A 20,835-nucleotide genomic window follows, 5' to 3' on the forward strand; every position below is an offset into this window, starting at 1 on the left:
TCCATCAGCTCAAAATGATATTTTAGTGCTGGAAAAGGTGCAGAAAGGGAAACCTAAATGATCAAGTTATTGGAGCATCTTTTCTACAGAGAAAAAACGTATTCCTTCATACAAATAATGGTATACATAATTATAGGATTGAGACTGAGTGCAGCTGCATAGCCAGTTTTTGCGATCTGGGATGTGGGCAACTAGGCCAAGAGGTCTCCTCCTACAAAGTCAGCTGGACATAATTTGATATACTTGTCTCATAAATTGTTCACAATCAGGCAAGTGTCCACCACACACCCATTGTCAAATTGGATATGCTGAGCTATATAAGCTCAAGGCCAGCACTGATGCAAGGAGATAGTCTGGAGAGATCACTTAGGTGAAATAAAATACAAAAATTAAATGGGAAAGAACTGCATAGAGCAAAACAATGAAACAGAATAAGGCTTGGCTTTTTCTACAGAGGGACTTGGAGGTGAGAAAGTTTCAAAGATGGGATCACTGCAGTGGTAAGGAAGGAACTGAGGAGGAGGATGGGAGCATACTGTTTGAGGATACTATCTTGAGGGCAGTAGTGTAGTGGCAAAATCAGAAGTGCAGGGTCCCTTCATGATAGTCACACCATGCCCCTTCACAGCTATGCCCCCAAGATTCACTGTCGTTTCTGCAATTACAGAGCTATAGCACAGAATAAAACTGCTGTGTACATAAGCTCCCCACCCTCAAATCTATCTCTCCAGGGCTAAATGTTGCCAGATACCAGAAACCTTTTGATTTTAAGAATTCTGAAATGAAGCCAAGTGTGGGACTAAGATTTGGGAGACAAAGGTGCTTTGTCATGAAGCTCACTTCTTACTTACCCTAGGAACCAATCAGCATGAAAGGGAAGGCATATGTTAGCTACTGAGAAGAGTCTTCTCAGTGACTGGCCTACCTCCTTTTAATCTGATTGGCTCCAGTTAGCATGAAAGGATATGGGAGTATGTTGTTAGTCAAGTTAAAGACTCTTCTCAGTGGCTAACATGCTCCCCTTTCATGCTGATTGGCTTAAACAGAGGGATCCTCCTGGGATCCTGCTCCCAAAAAAATAAGGGGTCTATGAAACCCCATGACCCTGTAAGACTACACCCCTGCTTGGGGGCTCGAAACATACCTTCCACCAAAATGTTTTTAAGTACCTTGGTCTAGAACACCCCCAAACTGGTGTCCGTCAGAAACTTTGGACACCAACTCTCATCAGCCCTAGCCAGCATAACCAAAGATCAGGACTTACGGGAGTTGCAGTCCAAAATATATGGAAGGCACAAGTTTAGGCAAATCTGCTCTAGAAGCTTCCAAATGCTCCTCTGTGGAAGCACAGAACCATATGAGAGACTGCACAGAGATCATAAAGAAGAACTCTGAGTACAGACGAATGATGGTAGTTGTAGTTCAATAACTTCTGGAAGGCACCATGTCAACAACCTTAGACTTTTATTTTCAGAGAAGAGAGGTACTTTACTCTTCTGAGACCTACTGCTTCTCTACCCCATATTTCTGCCCCCATCCCACACTTGTTCTACTTTGAGGATTGTTTTAGAGCACAACAGTGGTAGGCAAAGGAACCCTCTTCTTTGTTCTAAATTATCCCCTTCTGGAGTGGCTGCTGGGATTTTGCTATATGCACCTGTGTGTTAGGTTAGTTTTGCCCATAGTCTTCAGCTTAAGCTGATGTCTATTCTTTAACTTGTAGTTACATTTATAGAATTTTCATATTCATTACTAAAATGTTGAAAAGTAAAATCTGAAACAGGCACTTACCTGTAACTGTGTAAATTATAGGTGTAGGTTTGAGGGACATTATAATTTACTGTGTAAACTGTCATACTTCTTTCCACATGTTTATATACTGAGACAGAAAAAAAAATAGAACATTAGGCAAAATAGTAACAAAACGGATTTATGTTTCAAAGAAACAAAGTCAGACACATTTTAAAAGATAGGCAGTAGATAAAAAGGAAAAATATTTCACAGATACAATTACTCTTTTATTATTAAGATGATAATAACCTAGATTCAAAAACTTGCTATTTAGAATGGACTACTGCATGGCATGTGCCCTTATTGTTTTTCTCATAAAAAATATATGTAGCAACACGTATCTTCCAAGGACCTTAGGCTCAGTCCACAGCCTTACACATATGGTTCCTGTGGGATACAACATGATGAGATCCTGCTAGTACAGACGGTGCAATGGCCTTTGCTGAGCCCTTCAGTGGAGTACTGCCTTTGTCCTTTAACACGTAAGTAAAGAAACATAGGGATTTTCAGGGTCAAAAGAAGGGGAAGGTAAAGAAAGAAAATAACCTGGGTCTACCCAGTTGGCTTCACTGATTGCCTCCTCAAGCTGTGGGGATAGTCAGGTTTTCATACTGCTGTCTCCTTGGCTTGTTCACTTGAAATGTCATTGTTGAGTTGGGTAGGGCTGGCTAGCTGCTCCTGCTGTCTTTCATTTTCTTGTGGGTTGGTTTGCTCAGATTCTGCCACTGTTACTTCATTCTTTTCTGGTAGCAAAGTAACTGTGTTGGTTGCTGATGTGCTCTCTTGCGTCTGCCTTCTCTGTGTTCCTGCCCTGTAAGAGAATGGAGGTGCCAGAGTAAGAATGGTCAAGCCACTTTTTCAGCCAGCCATTCTCCATCTCTCTGCGCTCAACAGAAAATTCCACCCACACATTTGTTCAATGTCACTGGGTGGTCTTCTGCAGGGCCAGTCCTAGACATGCCAGGGTCCTTGGGCACAAGCTTGCCCCGGGCCCCGGCACTCCCCTTCCATGATTTGCAGCAGGATTGCTGCTGCAAATCACACACTGAGAGCTCCGGAGCCCCCGCCATTCCCTTGCTTCTTCAACCTAACTTTCTCAGCTGTTGTGCAGTTGTGCACGCAGCGCTGCCCTTAACCAAGATGACGGCTGAGTTTCCCTAAAGGTGAAGCCTCTGCCACCATCTTGGCTGATGGCACGTATGAGTGCTACACGTGCACATTCCTGCCATGAGCCAAGATGGCAGTAGAGGCTTCAGCACCTTAGGGAAACTTGGCCACCATCTTCGTTAAGGACAGAGCTGTGTGCGCAACCGTAAATAGCTGAGAAAGGTAGGTTGAAGAAGCAAGGGAATGGCAGGGGCTCTGGAGCTCTTGCCATGTGATCTGCGGTAGCAATCCTGCCACAATCGCAGAAGGGGAGTGAAGGGACCCCTCAGGGGCCCCTGTAGCCCCAGAGACCCTCGGCCAGGGCTCCACCTGGCTGCCCTTTGAAGCCAGCCCTGGTCTTCTGTATGGAAGTGGATCACAGCTATGAGGCTACCTAGGGTTGCCTGGTCAGAAGCATCCCAAACCCTGAGATTTTAGGGACGGGCCTTAGTGATGTCATTAAGCATGATACATTAAGTATCAACCACAGTTGCTTGGAGCATAAAATTCAAACAAAAACATTTATCTGATTGGAAATTAAGATAGGAATCAAAGCTAAAAGATGGTGCTCCAAGGTAGAGCTGAAGTGAAGGAATCATTCCTTCTCACCTGCTTAGGGAGCCTGGGTAGTGAACATTTAACCTAGTCTACTTGCTTCTGGCAAGAAGGGTTTAAGTGCCCTCAGGCCAGGACAGTCACCAGAGGCCATTATAGAAAGAAAGGAGCCTAGTGTTGTGGAGATGTTAGATGGGAGCACTCAGGAATAAAGATGGATGCCCCTGAAGGCTGCAATTCCAAACACACTTACTAAGGGACTAGGCCCCATAGAAATCAATAGGACTTACTTCTGAGTAGATGTGGGCTGGATTGTGCAGTTGGTAAATCTTGACCAGGAATCCTCTGCAAAGATGTCCATATCCAAGCAGGGTTGGCAACCCCCTGCCTGGAATGCCCTACTCCTGCCTTTTAATGTGGCCACTCCAAACTTTTTTACAGACTTGACCCTTCACTTCAGAATGACGTTTAAGAAATGAATAAGAGTTAAAAAGATTCTCTACCCTTTTCTGCCTACTGTGGGCTGCTATAAACTCTCTTTGACAGCCAACCCAATTCCAGTGAGTAATAATTAACAGAGAGAAAACACATGGTTTGGTCTACCTTCACAGGCAGTAACTTGGGAGCAAAAGCAATTGCAGTTACACTTCCCAGTATGTGAATTCTCTTTTACCACTATTGGGCAAGAAACAAACCATCATGCAAATAACAAGGTGCATCATCAGTGTGTTTAAGGGGGTTGAGCTTAGTACATGAAACCACTGTTGTTGCTTCTATGTATGTAAGGGAGTGAGGTTAAAGGTAAATGAAATGCAAATAGAATAGAAAAAGACAGTGACGATTTCATAAATGCAATATCATACCAACTACAACAAGATTCCTACGAGTAAGGCAAAAAACTCATCATCCCACAACCAGTCAGGATTCCTAACCAAAAACCAAAACTAAAAAAATCCTGGCAGCCAGTCAGCCAAGGTCACAGCACAATCTGATCCAGGGGCTGCAGTTAGAGCAGAATGCTGTGGCACAATTGCTGACACTGGTTGTCGATTTGCGAGCAGGCCAAGTTCAAGGTGTGCTTTCAATGTTACGGGTGCCACATAGTACTTGTTCTGCTCTTGTAAGAAATCGATCTTTTAGCACCTACACTTTGGAACTCTCTGCCTATTGAAATTAGGCAGGCGCTTTCATTGTATTCTTTTCAGCACCTTCTAAAAACATTTTTGTGAGGCAAGTCTACCCGGGCATGTAGAAGCTATTAGGTTTTTTTCTGTTTTTAACTCATTGTTTGTTTCATTATTTTGAATGTTTTTAAATACCTGTCTTTAACTGTTTTTGCCAATAATTTTATTGTTTTAATTCTTTCTGTAAACTGCTTTGAGGTTTTTTACAATAAAGTGGTATATAAATGTTGTACATTAAATACATAAATAAATTGTTGAGTCACTGTGGCCCTTTGGTCTCCTTCAACTTTTTGGAACAAAGAAATCTGCCTTATACCGACTCAGGCCATTCGGTACCATCTAGCTCAGTACTGATTACATGGACTAGCATTGGCTCTCCATGATTCCAAGCAAGTTTTTTCCAGAGATTGATTTTTGGACCTTTGCATGCAAAGCATATGTCCTACCACTGAGCTACAGCCCTACCCCTGTTTAAAAAGGGCAGTTGGCCTTATGTGAACATAATTTCTCCTGGAGAACAGACCATCAGATGGGAAATGCTGCCATGTAGCATCAGCAGGCAGGAATCATTTGTTTTTTGAGGAAGTAGCAAACCTCACAAGATCCCAGACCGTTCCCTGATGATCAGCCAGAAGGATACTCCAGTGGTAAGAATGTAAGACATATTTAGACAAGAAAGAAAACAGCACAAAAAGGCAATGCAGAAAAACCATACATTAAAGAATACTACTTCCTCCAAAATAAATAACTCAAAAAACAGGAAAAGTTCATCATTTATTCCATAAAAAGCTTCACAGTGAAAAACAGAGAAACTTCTCTATCAGCTTAGAGAATATTAACATGAGCTAGAGCAACAGGCTAATAACAACCTTGAGCAAGAGCAGAAGGTTAATAACAACCTTGGACAACCACCCTTCAATTACATACTTCTACCAACTGGGTGGGTCCTGATGGTCTGTTCTCCAGGAGAAATTATGTGCAGGTAAGGCCAACAGCCCCTTCTCCCTGGAGAACAGCTCATCTGGAAATTAGGGTGGGAAGCTGTCAGAGACTCTCAGACTGAATATGAAAAAAGAGATTAAAAAATGCAAGCCAAATATTTTCAGGAGTGAATGGTAACATGTTGCAATACACGTCTGCCAAAAGCAGCTTCTGCAAAGGCATAGTTAGTATCTTGTAGTGGGAGATAAATGTGTTTGGGGAAAACCAGATGGCTGCCCTACAAATCTCCAACAAGGGAGTGTTGACGGCGAAAGCAGCACAGACCACTGCTGCTCTAGTGGAGAGGGCCATAACGTGAAAGAACAGATAAGTGCAAAGACTCATAAGCCAAACTAATGCAAGCCTTAAGCCAACCAGCGAGGGTGGTAGATGACACTTGTTTACCCATAGACTTTGGGTGGAAAGACACAAAGAGCAATTTGGTCTGTCGAAAGTCATTTGTTCATTCATTCAACATAACCTTCAATGCTCGCCGAATGTCCAATGAGTGCCATGCCTTTTCTTGTGTATGGATTGGGTTGGGACAGAAAGTAGGTAGAATCAGTTCGATGATACACTGAGTCCACCTTAGGAATAAAGGCTGGGTCTGTACAAAGAATCACTCTGTCAACGTAGAAGACACAGAGATGTTTGGCCACAGAAAGGGCATTTAATTCAGAAATCCTCTGTGCAGAGGTGATTGCCACCAGGAAGTGAAGACACAGCAGTAGGAAAAAATAAGGTTTAGAGGACTGAAAAGTGAGTTACTTAGGAGTGAGTGAAGGAACGATCCGTCTAGATGCAGGAGGCAGGAACGGTCTGGGTTTGCTACTTGCTCAAAAAACAAGTGATTCCTATGAGCTGATACTAGGTGGCAGCATTTCCCATCTATTGGGCTGTTCTCCAGGGAGAAAAGTATCTTTCAAAATTGTTCTTTACTTTGCCTGCATGTAAATCATTTTAATTATTTTTTTTAAATGGAAATGAGCTATAAAGTTTACTGGGTGACCATAGGCTATTCATCATCTCTCAGTCTAATATGTCCCTCAGGGTGAAAACAACAGAGGGGAATGATGACCACCCAAGGAAGAAGAGCACACTTAAAATGTAGAAGAAATAATAATGTACAACCATAGTAAGAAATGAGACACTTATCTGGATATAGAAGAAATATCTATATAAGCACGACTGTCAAAGATGTTTATTATTTATACAACCTGTAAAAACTGTATATAGTGCAATCCAATGCATATTTACAGTAGGGCCCCACTCATACAGCAGATTAGGTTCCAGACCCCTGCTGAAAAGCAAAAACCACCGAAAAGTGGTTCAGTTGTAACGCGGGGGTCTGAAACCTAACCCGCTGATCACATAGTAGGAGGAGATCAGCTGTAGCATGCGACAGCTGATCTTCTCCTCCTCCAGTGTGATCAGCTGTAATACGCCCTTGTCCTGCTCATTGCCTTCTTCCTGGAAAGGGATGAGCTCGTCCGGAGTGCACAGGTGGTCACTGCTGCCATTGCTGCCACTGCTGCCACTCACCACTGGCCAGCTGCAGCTGAGGCATGATGCGGTGGAATCCTGGTGCGGCGGGGGGCGCTCCCTGCACCCCGCCTGCCTCAGCCCGGCCTACCACCTCAGCCCCATCCCGGCGCCGCTACAGCCGCCACTGCCACCCAAACAAAGTTTTGACACTTGCAAGAAGTGGAGGGGGATGAAGAAGAAAAAGAAGGTACCACAGAGCTTTTTAAAATCTTTTGGTGTTGAAGGAACGGAATAGGCAGGAAAGGAAGAGATCGAGGGGAGGCAGCACCCCAGAGGGGGGTTGGGAGGGGGGAAGGTGAGCAAGGCAAAATCCCTGAGTTGCTCTGGCAGTGGCTGGTGGAGACTCCTGCCTGCCCACCCGGGGAGGGTCAAAAATGTGAGCGAGGGGCTCCGGCTACAAACTGACACCTTGAGCCAGTACTGGGGGAAGGACGGGAGGGGATGGAAACGCCCCCCTCCACCTTCATGGGCACAAACTGGGACGGCAACCACTACCACCCCTACGTGCACACGCACACACCCCACTCGGGGACTTCCCCCCCATTGCTTCACTCTGCTGTTAACTACCCTTTTCTTCACCACCACCCGTAAATACATATTCTCCCATATAATACACTTATACTCTCTTCTCCATTTTTATTTTAATTATTGAACAAACAACGTTACAACTGAGGGGAAAGGGGGGGAAGTCTTAAGGGGAAAATGATATGTTGTACAAAATAAAGAGTACAGTAAATCAAAAAAGCAGGAAATTGGACCCTCTTGTGTATCTTCTCCGGCACGATCAGCTGTAGCACACAATCAGGGGTAGCTACAGCTGATTGCACCAGAGGAGGAAAAGAAGGGGGCAGAGGATGGGGCTGGCGCTGTATCACCGGAATGCCAAAAAGTGGGGGGCCAAAAAGCAGGGCCCTACTGTACTCAGAAGCAAGTCCCAATGTATTTAATGAGGCTTACTCAAGCAAGGAAGCATGCACAGGCCTGCAAGCTCAAATGATAAGGAACTTCACTCACCCAACTCAAAATTCAGAATCATGCCACTTTACTCTGCTTTTCAACTGTTTTATATTTGTTTTTTATGGTTATTGGATTTTAAAGAGATTTATTTCTTGTTGTGGCTGTCTTGGTTTCCAATCGGCAACCCTACCTCACAGGGATGTTGGAAAGACTCCATGTACACACACACTGGAGATGTAAAATATATATACCCCATATAACAGTTTATTATCAAAGCTCGTTGGTCATTGCAGATCATTTTTTAAAATAATAAAATCAGAATTACTTCCCTACATAATAAAAGCAATGACACCTACGTAAGCCCTGCCTAATTGCTTTAAAAATAGGATTGGAGGGGGAGAGAAAGATTTACTACACAAACACAATCCTTTGCTATGTTTACTCAAAAGTCCCACTGATTTACAGCACAATCCTAACCATGTCTACTCAAAAGCAAGTCCTATTGAATTCAATGGGGTTTATTCCGGGTATATGGGATTAGCATTGCTGGTTTATTCCCAAAAAAGTTATAGGATTAAAGCTTCATATTGAGGTTTTCAAAAGACTGCCCTCTTCAATAGCCCAGGAAAATTTAAAATTGTTTCACTCCTCATAATTAGAAAAGCATAACACATTGTAATGTGGCAGCACCTACCCTGTGGAATTCCCTCCCTTTGAATATTAGGCAGGCACCATCTCTGCCATCTTTTCGGTGCCTTTTGAAGACTTTCCTCTTTCAACAAGCCTTTTAAGTTGAGACTTATCCCAGTCTGCATCTGTGTCAGAATTGTTTAATATGTTTTTAATAATGTTTTTAACCCTTTTTTAAAGTTGTTTTTTTAAAATGTTTTTAATGCTGTTTTGTTTTAATGTATTTTAAGATCTGTTTATGATGTTTTAAAGTGTTTTAGTGCTTTGTTTGCTGCCCTGGGTTCCTGCTGGGAGGAAGGGCGGGATACAAATTAAATAAATAATAAAATAAATAAAGTCATTTAGATCTCCTGCACATAAGAGAGAGACTTTTGCTACTGCTGAAAGCGATAAACGTACTCAGTTTATGGGAATTTCATATAAGCAGGAAAAAACAACAGTTTTCTGGACTAGCAATGTGTTCTAGCTATTGCCTGGAGGTAAACAAATCCCTTATGAATCACAACACTGACTGCACTTATTGGCTACAAACCTGAAAGAGTGGGGTTAGATCAGCCAGCTATGAGCTCATTTAACAGAAGTTGTAGGGCAGGGGCTGATGTTTTGGTGCATATCTCTTGAAGCAGATCACCTAGAAACTTAATTTTTTAAAAATGAAAGCTGAGAGTCCGGAGATTAAGGTAACACATCTGTTGACCCGGAGAGAACCCCAAAATATGGAGTCTCCAAGCAAAACCAGAGACCTGGCAACCGTAAGGCTACCAGAACTGCCATAATGTGCCAAATGTCCATGAAGGACTCTCTGGCATTAGATAAGTTGGAGGCAATGGAATGGGACCAGAGCCAATCCACCACACCACAACATGAAGACCACAATATAATCGAGGACAGAAGAATGTTTTAAATTTTAAAATACATTACATTTATCTTTGAAAAGCTTTCTTTTCACTGCAATCTCATGCCCATTTACCTAAGAGCAGGTCCCACTGGACTCAATGAGACTTACTTCTGAATAGACATCTATAGAATTGCTTTGTTAATAACATAATCTGCTGACTAATCAACTAAAGGATTTGTTGGTTAACTGATGAGGTGGTCGTTGAAGGTAGGCCCGCTCTATTTATAAGGGCCTTTTTTATTCTGGTGTATTAATCTTATAGGGAATAAAGTATTTATTTATGATAGAAATTTATATCCTACCCTTCATATAAATTCCCAAGGCAGCTAACAATAGAAAATCAAATATATAACACATAATAAAAATATTTTAAAATATTAAAATCCTACAGACTAATCACAGCAGGATCTGAAATTAAGAAGTGCAGTGCGAGAACCTCACAGAGATAAAACAACTGAAATAAAAATGCTTGGGGAAAATAAAAAAGTCTTCACCTGGTACCAAAATAATACAGCATCCTCTCTAGAGTGTGTTCCACAATCAGGGTGTCATTTCAGGCCCTTTCACTAACAAACCTCAGGATGGTGGGGAAACCAAGAGACAGAACTCTGCTGAAGATGTTATTGTACAGACAGGCACATGTGGAGACAGAATGATGCTTCAGGTATCTGGAGATGATGAGCTTTAAAACAAGCCATGAAGGGGTTTAAAATAAGTATTTTGAATCAGGACTACAAATGGGCCTGGAAGCAGTGCAGCTTGTGAAACGCCAGTGTAATATGACCATAAGTCCTAATCCCACTTAGCAATTGTACAGCCACATTTTGAACTACCGGCTGTTTTTGATCTGGCTTAATAGCAGCCCCGTTCATGATGCAGTACATAAGTATAAATCTGGAGGTTATCAGAGCATGACCTCCTGAAGATTGGCTAGGTCTAGATAGAGTTGCAGCCAATGCACCAGCCTGAGTTGTTATAAATAACCTAACCTAAATTGTAGGTTAGACTACTGCAATGTGATGTATGTGGGGCTGCCTTTGAAGATAGTTTGGAAACTACAGCTAAAGCAGAATGCATCCACTCAATTGCTAACTAGGACAAGAAGGCATGAACATATAACACTGGTTCTGGTCCAACTGCACTGGCTGCCAATCTATCTCCACGTACAATTCCAAGTGCTGGTTTTTAACCTTTAAAAATGGAAATGGACTGCCTTCAAGTCGATCCTGACTTATGGTGACCATGATAAGTAGTATTCAGAGGGGGTTTACCATTGCAGTATAAGGGTGTTCATGGTAAGTGGTATTCAGAGGGGGTTTACCATTGCCTCCCTCTGAGGGTAGTCTTCCCCAGCTGGCTAGGGCCTGCTCAGCTTGCCACAGCTGCACAAGCCAGCCCCTTCCTTGTCCGCAACTGCCAGCTGGGGGGCAATTGGGCTCCTTGGGACTATGCAGCTTGTCCACAGCTGCACAGGTGGCAAGGCACGTTACCCAAGCCACTCACTGTGGGGTGATGTTTAGCTGGCCGTTTACACCCAGGAGACACGAGCGGGGATTTGAACTCACAGACTCGGGACTGTCACTCAGGCTCTCCTCCCCACTGTGCTATACCAGCTGTTTAACCTTTAAAGCCTTATATATTTTTACTGTATCACTGCATTTTGTTTTTGTAAAGTGCTTTGAGACATTCTGTTTTGGGAAACAATTAATAAATTTAATAAACTAACCTAATTAATAACAACCTATGGCCTGTCATATCTGACCAATGATCATGCAGGCTGGGGCTAATGGAAGTTGGGATCCAACAACATCTGGAGGGCCACAGATTCTGCACTCCAGTACTAAAAGATGCTCAATGCCACAGGGGCAACCTATGCCTCCAACGACAAAGCTGGACCCCGGATGAAAATCTGTTCCTTCACAGGAGTGCAGCTGCATCTAGAACTGAGCAAACACTATTACTTGAGTAAATAAACCACTCAACAACAGTATCTTGACCTTATCTGGATAGTCATAAAAATATATTAATAACTTTCATTCTACTAATGTTTGTTAGCTTTGGCTTAAATTAAATTGCACTTCCTTTAACATCTCAGAAAAGCACCTACAGTGAGGTTGTGGTAATTACAACATTTATTTCTTTTTAATCAAGTAATCTGCTAAAGTACTTTAACTGGCTGATGGCCCAACACTGCACTCCTGTGGGCAGGTGAGATTATTTTGCCACCACTACCCATGGTGGGAAACTACTTAATGCAAAGCTTTCCAAAGGTTGGGCTCACAACATGCTGATATGCAAATTTTACATTTGACAGTGTATGCAGATATCATCTTCCTATAGGCAGGACCAATCAGGTGGGGCATCAGGTGTGGGCCTCAAACTCAAAGGGTGCTTCAAATTTAGACATTTGTTCATTTTTTGGCATTTGATAAGTTTTGCAACTTGTCTTTATGCACATTGGACCAACATGTGACACACCCACTCAGCTTAGAGTTGCAACTTTGTTAGCCAATAGAGATTTTGTCATATTAAAGAGTTAAATATGTTTACAAATATTAATGAAATATACAGTATCAGTTTTGATGGCACAAAATTAGATTGTGATCGGCATGTTTTCTCAGATCAGCTGATTATATTAACAAACCACTCCCTTTCTTTGGCGCATTATTTTGTTTTCATGTGTCATTAAAAAAATTATTATTATGACTAGGAGCCTCTAAACCTGGACGTAGCCCAAGCCTCTTTGGACTTCTGAGAGGACCTGCATACAGGTAAAACGCCCCTTAAAGCACTATCATTTTTTCTTAATTTTTTTTCCAGATATACAAATGATAAGAAATAAGAAAAGAAAAAGAAAAAATCTCCAGGTAGAGAAAATAATGGAGGCTGTATAATCTGAAGTGCAGTTAGAGTGTTCTTTCCAGAATGTCTTGCTGTTTGGATATTCACAGCTCATATCAACTGCCCAGTCAGTGTATTCACAACAAAAATTACACACCACACTTCAGATGATACAACATGCACTATTTTCTCTAAATGGAGATAATTTCTATTTAGGTTATATGTGAAGTGGACCTTAGAAATACAAAAGAGAAAGGAAAGAGGAGTTTGGTAATAAGGGAGGTTTTACCTTTGCTGTAAGCAAAATTTCTTATAAACTGCTTTAGTTGCCAGGATTACTGAAGGTAACAGACATGCTATAAAAAAAGAAGAAACAGACCACACTGTTCTAGTAAAAAAGGTTCATGAGAGGCTAAGGAAGCTGATGCATAATTAAAAACACCACAGTTTTGAAAATGTTCTTCAAATGTAACTCAAGCCATAAACAACATTTCATACTTGCATTTTGTTAGCAATAAAATGCAATTAACTATTGTTTGATGATCACAAGTCACTCTAAGACCAATCCACTTATTAGAGTGACAGAGTAAAGACTGGTAATTCATTCCTTTTTTGTTTTTTTTGTGTTGGGAACCATTTGAAATACCTACCATGCCAAAATTTCAATGTTACCATTTCACATGCAGGACTAATACGTGAATGATCCTACCTCTAAGAACATTAAGATAAAAAGAATCAGCAAATTTATTTGGATTGCTTCACTGGGGTAGGGAGAAATCCAACATACCTTTAAAACTAAGCTCTAGTTAGTTTAGTGACTTTTGTGTTGCATCTCAAAAAGAAAGGAGAAAACCCTACAATATACTTGTAGGTTTTGAACCCAAAGATGAGACAACTGATGAGCAAAGATTTGAACACTCATGCCAAACTTCTGAAATGTGAAACGCAGAAGATTGTGAACACTGTTGGTGCTTTGCAAATGTTCAGAAGTGTGTGTGTGTGTGTATACACACCAGGGGTGGGGAACCTTTGGCCCTACAGACGTTGCTGAACTACAGCTCAAACCATTGCTGGCCATTGGCCATGCTTTCTGGGGCTGATGGGAGTTGCAGTTCAGCAGCTTCTGGAGGGCCAAAGGCTCCACACACCTGGTATACACACATTCAATATTCCAGAGTCACTGCAACAAAAATTAAGTTCCATCTAGTAAAGAAAAATTGAGGGGAATAACAAGGTGCACAAACATATTTTAAACGTTTTTAAGTCACCTGATTTCAAGAGGGAGAATTAAGCATGGACTTAAATCTCTCCAATAAATGAAATTTCAAAATGCTTTTCTCTGGCTGGGGAGTAGCCAGCTTTGTATGACCCTAATATATTTTACTATTGATAAAAAAGCATATGAAATGAAATTGTATAAAACAGTGGCATGTGGAAATTTTTAAGACATCTTTATGTTTCTCCCATTCATTTTCAAGAAATTACATACCAACTATAAGTATTCTGATGAAAAAACCTAGAAAAGAGGAGAAATGATTTGGATAAGTGAATTTCTCAGAACCATGCCACCCTCAATGTAAAACTAATTATAGAAACTACTAATTTAGATTGGCAGTCTCATCAAAAGTACTACAGCTCAGGATAGATTTCATATCACAACCAGTGGACATGTTTCACTTACTGTATAATAATTTTTGTCTTATATACAAGTTGGCCACATAAATATTTCTCTTACAATAATAAAAAAAACATACAGGTTTAAAAGAAGAAACACTGACTTTTACTTGACTCATTCATTCCAAATCATAATTTTTGCTAGAGTAAGAACTTGTTTTAAAGTAACTTGCAAGTCTCATTTTAAGAATAAGTACATGAGAATTACTGCATGCAAACCACTTACAAATCCTCACAAGTCACCAAAGGGAAGCTGTACCGACATCCTGTGAGTTCGGGGATCTTGGACTCTGGGCAAAAAGATATGGGCACCTGTAACATTCCATCCACCCCACCAAAGGTGGGGAAAAAGCTTTCTGCAGCACAATTTTGAGCAGTAAACTGGTAGCTGGGGAAAGGGTAAAGTACAGCCCTCCTCACCCCTTTTCTCAATTACAGTTCCTTTAGATAACTCTTTCTTATTTTCTTTATAAGATTAGGTGAATATTACATGCCTCTGTGTGCAATGTTTAATTTGTCCTCATTGTTTTTAAACTTCAGTTGTTTTTAATAATGTATTTTTTCTATAGGCACAGAGGCTGTAGGTGACTCCCTGAATACATGCCTAACAGTTGCTATCAAACAAATCTATCTTGCAGTTTACATTATTCCTTAGTATAAGAAATGGATCTTCTGATCACTCAGAAAAAATAACCTTCTTCCTAGCTCATGGTATCAAGTGACAGCGGAGAATCGGAAGTGACTGCACTAAGTGCCAATGAGCTAATCCTCCAAATTTTGGCACTCCATGGCAAGGTAAACAGCCTATATTCTGTACACCCATGCAAGTATGCATAATTAAGTGAAGGCAGGTTCATACTAATGGAAAACAGGAAGGAACAGTGCAGAGTGTCCGGCATGTTATATTTTCACAAAGCTTATACTTACTCAGAACACAAGTTGGAATATTAGGTGACCATTTGTTCCCACCAATGTATTTAATCTTAGATGAGCCTTTCAAAATATAGGCAGCATGACATTGAATAGTAACTTCATCTCCAGGTTTATAGTATTTTTTCTCCCCACTGAATATTCTTCCGTTCGGGATATCGAGTTCAGTATTGTCTGGTGATGTTCTAACTGAAAGCGCAAATAATTGTTATAGAACAGTATTAAAGTCCACACAGAAATAAGAATTATTTTTCAAAATCTTTCATACTTGTGCAACTTGATTTGCAAGATGGAGAATGTTCTATACCAAACTGTTATGAAAGCCTTCTATTATGTAAAGATTTGGAATGTCCCAAGTTCTTAAGTCTGTATACAAAAATCTTCATTCAGATAAATTTAATAAGATCTGATCCTAGCCTTTCCTGTTCATGAGATGAAAGGCTGTCAAACAGGCTCCATTCTAGTTAGCTCCCTCCTTTACAATCTGTCTATGGTAGCTATGAAAAGGGGCATGAAGGGACATAATTGTTTCTAAGATGGCACCACACATAATTGTGTGCAGGCTTCCTAGAGGAGCTACTCCAGAAAACAAATAGCTAGGATTTTTTTGCACATTTTCTCTCACTGCTACACAGCTGTGAAGTGTTGCTGGGTGGCTCCATGAAGCTGTCCCTTTACCTTTTGAGAGGGGAGCTACCTCTTCCCTCTGTCTGTCCCTCTGTCTCCAGTGCTACTACAGCCAATCAGCAATCACCATGAATCCCCTTTCATGATTATTGGCTCCTCCTGTCTGTTGTGAGAGGCGAGAGTCATTATGAGAGTCATGAGGAGGTGAGGACAACAGTGAGAGAAAAATTTACAGAGAAGAGAGGAGGGTAGACATCCAGGCCCAGGTATCTACTTTCTTTAATTCTATATAGGTAGACGTTCCCAAACTGTGGTCCGTGCCTCCTTTGTCCATTGGTCTTACTTTTTTTGTTTTAATTGTGCTGGGGATAGATGGAGAGGGAGGAATCTTGCTGCAAGCTTGCAGGCAGCAGCAAGCACCTCCTTAAAAGATTTTGGGGAGACTAAGACTTGCTTTTTTAAAAAAAAAAGTCGCTGAGGGAAAGATGAAGCAGTGGTAGGCATAATCCAGTGGGAAATTATCCTCTGCAAATAATACTGGATCAGGAACATTATTGGCAACATTGCACCTATGGAAATGGAAATAGACAGCCTTCAAGTTGATCCTGACTTATGGCTACCCTATGAATAGGGATTTCATGGTAAGCGGTATTCAGAGGGGGGTTACCACTGCCTCCCTCTGAGGCTAGTCCTCCCCAGCTGGCTAGGGCCTGCTCAGCTTGCCACAGCTGCACAAGCCAGCCCCTTCCTTGTCCGCAACTGCCAGCTGGGGGGCAACTGGGCTCCTTGGAACTATGCAGCTTGCCCACGGCTGTACAGGTGGCAGGGCATGTAACCCCTGAGCCACTCACTGTGGGGTGATCTTTAGCTGGCCCTTTACATCCAGGAGACAAGCGGGGATTTGAACTCACAGACTCTGGACTCCCAGCCAGGCTCTCAGCAGACACTATACTGCAAAGTGTTCAGATGGTGTAGAGCAGGACACAGACCGCAATTCTCAGCATACTTACTTGGAAGTAAAAGCATAAGAGTTCTGCTAAAGCATCCAGCAGTGACTTCAGACAGTGGCCAGGAAGCTCACAAGCAAGATCTGCAGGTGATAAACTTCCCCCATTATGTATCCCTCCACCTGGTGTTCAGAGGTATAATACCTCAGGACATGGCGGTTCCAAGTCCTATGGCTGTTGATTGGATACACTGATCCTCCATGAATTGGTCTAATCCTTTTTGAAAAGCAGTGAATTCCATAGTTTAGTTACACATTCCAAAGAACATAACTTAGGCCTGAACATTCCTGCATTTGCTTAAAAGTACAAAAGCACTTTACAAAGAAAATGTATTATCACATTTTTAAATATACATATATGGAATTCCAGTATTTGTCTAAAAATTACTGTACAAAGTATGCTGAAGTACTGGATGCATTAATATTCTCTAGTTTGTGACTAATTGTTCAGCAAATCTGCCAAAAGCAGTAGTCTGCTTGTTTTCTGTTTAAACATACCCCAAGATAAATGTATTTACCCAGGGAAAGTCTGAGGGGAAACCAGTAGTGTAGCGGCAAATTGAGAAGTGCAGGGTCCCTTTGTGAGTCATGCCACACCCCCTTTCAAAATTATACCACTGACACTCATTGGGGCCTGTATAACTGACTTGGAAAACTACACCAATAAAGGGGGGAAAAAACCATGATGTAGGCTTTGTTGGTCATAGACTGCGTAGGCCTGCTTGCCTTTGTCAGATGAGACTACAGGTAACTTTTATTTTTATTTTTTTGAGACAACTCTTTCTCAGTATATTAAAGAAAGAAGATAAGCAAGTCTAGGAAGATAGACAGGAAGACAGGAAACTGCCTTATACTGAGTCAGAACTTGAGTCCATCTTGTTCAGTATTGTCTACACTGATTGGCAGCAGCAATCCAGAGTTTCAGGCAGAAATCTCGTCCAGCCGCACCTGGAGATGCCAGGAATTCAACCTGGGATCTTTTGCACGGAAAACAGATGTTCTGCCACGGAGCGATGGCCCTTCCCATTTAAAGCCTATTTTCATGAAGGAACTTTTTAAAAAGCACATTGTAGATGTACAAGCTCATTTGTTGAAAGATCCTTGCATGCCTTCTCCACCCCAAGGTTTTGTGCCTAGAATAATAACTCACATGAATTATTTAACTATCATTCTTTAACTATCATTTTTCTTATCTCTAATCTTGTCATACAATCCAGCCAAAGGAAGAAATTAACAACCTATTTTATCTAGATAAAATCACACAACCAAATCATTTGCATGTTTATTCATAAGCAAGCCCCACTGTGAGCAATGAGCCTTTCTCCCAAGTAAACCAAGTTAGCTTTAACGTGTTGGTGTTGCTGCCTTCCTAGCTGAGAAAATTGCTTCCTTGCACACTCCTCTCACAGCAGCAGCATCCATTCCCCACAGGCAGCAGGTAAAGGCTGCAATCCAATACATGTCTACTCAGAAGTAGGGATGGAAAGATATGTCTGTTTTGGTTCTTTCAGTTTCTCATTTTTCCAATGTTAATTTCAGTGCTCTACATTTCTACAGTGATCCACAATTTTAAAAAAAAAATCCTGATGAAAATTCAACACCATTTTAGTTTCTCCAAATAAACACATTTTTGTAGGCAGTTTTGACAAAGGTACACATTCTTGCAAGCCATTTCTCATCATTTTATGCCTTTTTCATGTTATTTTCACTCATGTATTCATATATGCATTTTTGTAAATGTTGTTTAGTTGGCCAATTGCATCCCAAAATTCTAATAAATGCGAATTTCAAAGGATGGCTGTGTTTCAGTTGTCATTTTGTTTCTGAAATTGCGAATTTGATAAATTCTGCTTGAAATGTGAACTGAATCAAAATTCTCACCCATCCCTACTTAGAGGTAAGCTCCATTGTGTTCAATGGAACTTACTCCCAGGTAAGTGTATATTGGATTACAGCCTAATTTGGAGAGAGAAAGAGAGAGAGAGAGAGGTTTTGTCTGGGCAGAGTTGGACAGAGAAGGCAAAGACATTGCTTTGAATAATCTGTTGCTCATATAACAAACCGAGGCAAGAAGCACCCAACCATTTTCCTTCTGTGTTTGCAAATTATAATGCTTTGTGTCAGGAATACTTTCAGATGCATGGGGTGTGTGTGAAGGGAATCAGAGGGGGGAGAAGGCGGGAAGATCTCACAAACTTCTAAAGGCTCTTTTTTTAAGACTGAGAGAGAAAGGGCACAATTCTTCATCCCTTTCTAATCCTTTGCAACTAATTTGCCCCCCCTCCTCTTTTGAAACCTGAACTAATCCATCACCTCTGGGAGGGGGTTGAAAACCTAAGGAGCATGCACAACATCCAATTCCTTCCTAGGCTGGGTGATTTGAAGTTAAAATAGTAATTCCTGGGGTCGCAACTGCCTTCCAACCCGTGTAAACTCCCTCCCTTCCTCTCTTGCCCTCCACCACCGTCCTCCCGTGTAAACTCCTCTCAAATGCCACCTCTGTCCCTCACATACATACACATACACTGCACAGCTACAGATCTGTCATCCCCGCTACCACGGAGGAGGAGGAGCAGGAGTCCCCCGGGCACATCCATTGGAGGCAGTAGCAATATCTTCCCCAGGAGTGACAGCCCACAGAAGAGAAAGAGGAAGGGCCACTCTGTGGGGCAAGAGACAGGCTATAGGCTGAGGTGGGCAAATATCTGCTTAATTTCAACCCTGCACCTTGGAATTAAGCAGATTTTTCTTGCCCCACAGTGTTGCACCCTCTCTTCCTTTCCTTCTCCGTCTACTCAGAGAAGCCTCTGCTGTATGCTTTGGCTCGGGAGCCCCCTCACCTCCTGCCTCCTCCTTCACCCTGGTGTGTGTGTAGCGGGTTGGAGAGACCGGCAGGGGGCTGGCTGTGGAAAAATTAACAGAGAATGTCCCAACGCGTCCCCCCTGCAAAACATTTGTTGTATATATGTGTGTGAGTGAGAGGGACAGGGAAATGCATATGTATCTGTGGACTGTATGTGTATGGTGAGGGTATGTGTGTGTAATAGAGAGTGTGGTTGGCCACTTTGTATATTTTCCATGATACCAAGGAATGGTCCCTGTTGTTATTAGACAACAACAGCATCACCATGTGTGTGTGTGTGGGGGGGGGAGAAAATTAATACTGTGCAATTGCCACAAACAGGATGAGGAAGACATAGCATTGACTTCCCAGGGTAAGCATGAGGTAGTGGTGGGAAAGCAGCAAAGGCTCTACTGTCTCTAATTTTGTGCCATACCTCATGGCAGACATTGTATGCTATCTCACACACCCCATGATGGCCCTTTTGTGAATGGTGCCCTTGGCACCAGTCTTAATTTTTAATTTCCTGTAACTCAAAGTAATAAACATAATCTATATTCACTAATAGGCAAAAAAACCTTGCCGTTTAAGAATGTACCTATAGCCCACAGATATTTCTATCAAACTTTAAAAAGCAGGGAAATTAGACAGATATGATGAATGCAGCAGGGGAGCAGGAGACCTGACCTCCTGTCTGAGATATTGTACTGCCCTATAAATTTGTCAAAATACAAACACAATTTGGGTTGGTCTTTCACAGTCCAATCCACTTCCTGTGTAGCTTGGAAGAATTTGGTAACGTGCCTCTGAGCATATGGTGAGTGGTGACAACACCTGCAATCAGCCCAAATAACAGAAACAAGACATGTTTGTGGTACCTTGGGAGAGGTAAAGAGGGGGCGCAATCCAGCCTCAATGCCACTTGAGGACATTGAATTGTCTCAACGATTCAAAAGTTAGTTATCAAGTAAGCTGCACAACACTCAGCTTTACCCATGGCCTAACAGTCATTATTTTAGCCCCATCCAGTCTTTACATGTTTACAAGAAATGCATATAATAAGCAGAGCAGAGACAAACCTGCTGTTACAAGCAGCATCTTTCTGCTAACACTCTCAAATAAGTTGAGCCAAGGAGAAGGGATGCAGCTCTTTGCTTGAATTCCACTG

The 20,835-nt window shown here is 41.8% G+C and overlaps 1 protein-coding gene across 1 annotated transcript in view; it reads right to left on the minus strand.

Moving 5' to 3' along the window:
* Positions 1-2,382: 2,382 nt before the first annotated feature.
* Positions 2,383-20,835, minus strand: part of CR1 (complement C3b/C4b receptor 1 (Knops blood group)) — a 296,948-nt gene continuing 278,495 nt past the window's right edge. Inside the window, exons 52-55 of the mRNA XM_061630611.1 lie at positions 15,190-15,381; positions 14,078-14,104; positions 12,878-12,944; positions 2,383-2,602 (exon numbers count right to left, since the gene is read on the minus strand). Coding sequence (XP_061486595.1) covers positions 2,398-2,602; positions 12,878-12,944; positions 14,078-14,104; positions 15,190-15,381 — 491 coding nt within the window. The 3' untranslated portion in view covers positions 2,383-2,397. The remainder of the gene's footprint in view (positions 2,603-12,877; positions 12,945-14,077; positions 14,105-15,189; positions 15,382-20,835) is intronic.

The sequence above is a fragment of the Rhineura floridana genome, chromosome 6 (genome assembly GCF_030035675.1).
Source record: "Rhineura floridana isolate rRhiFlo1 chromosome 6, rRhiFlo1.hap2, whole genome shotgun sequence".
NCBI lineage: Eukaryota > Metazoa > Chordata > Lepidosauria > Squamata > Rhineuridae > Rhineura > Rhineura floridana.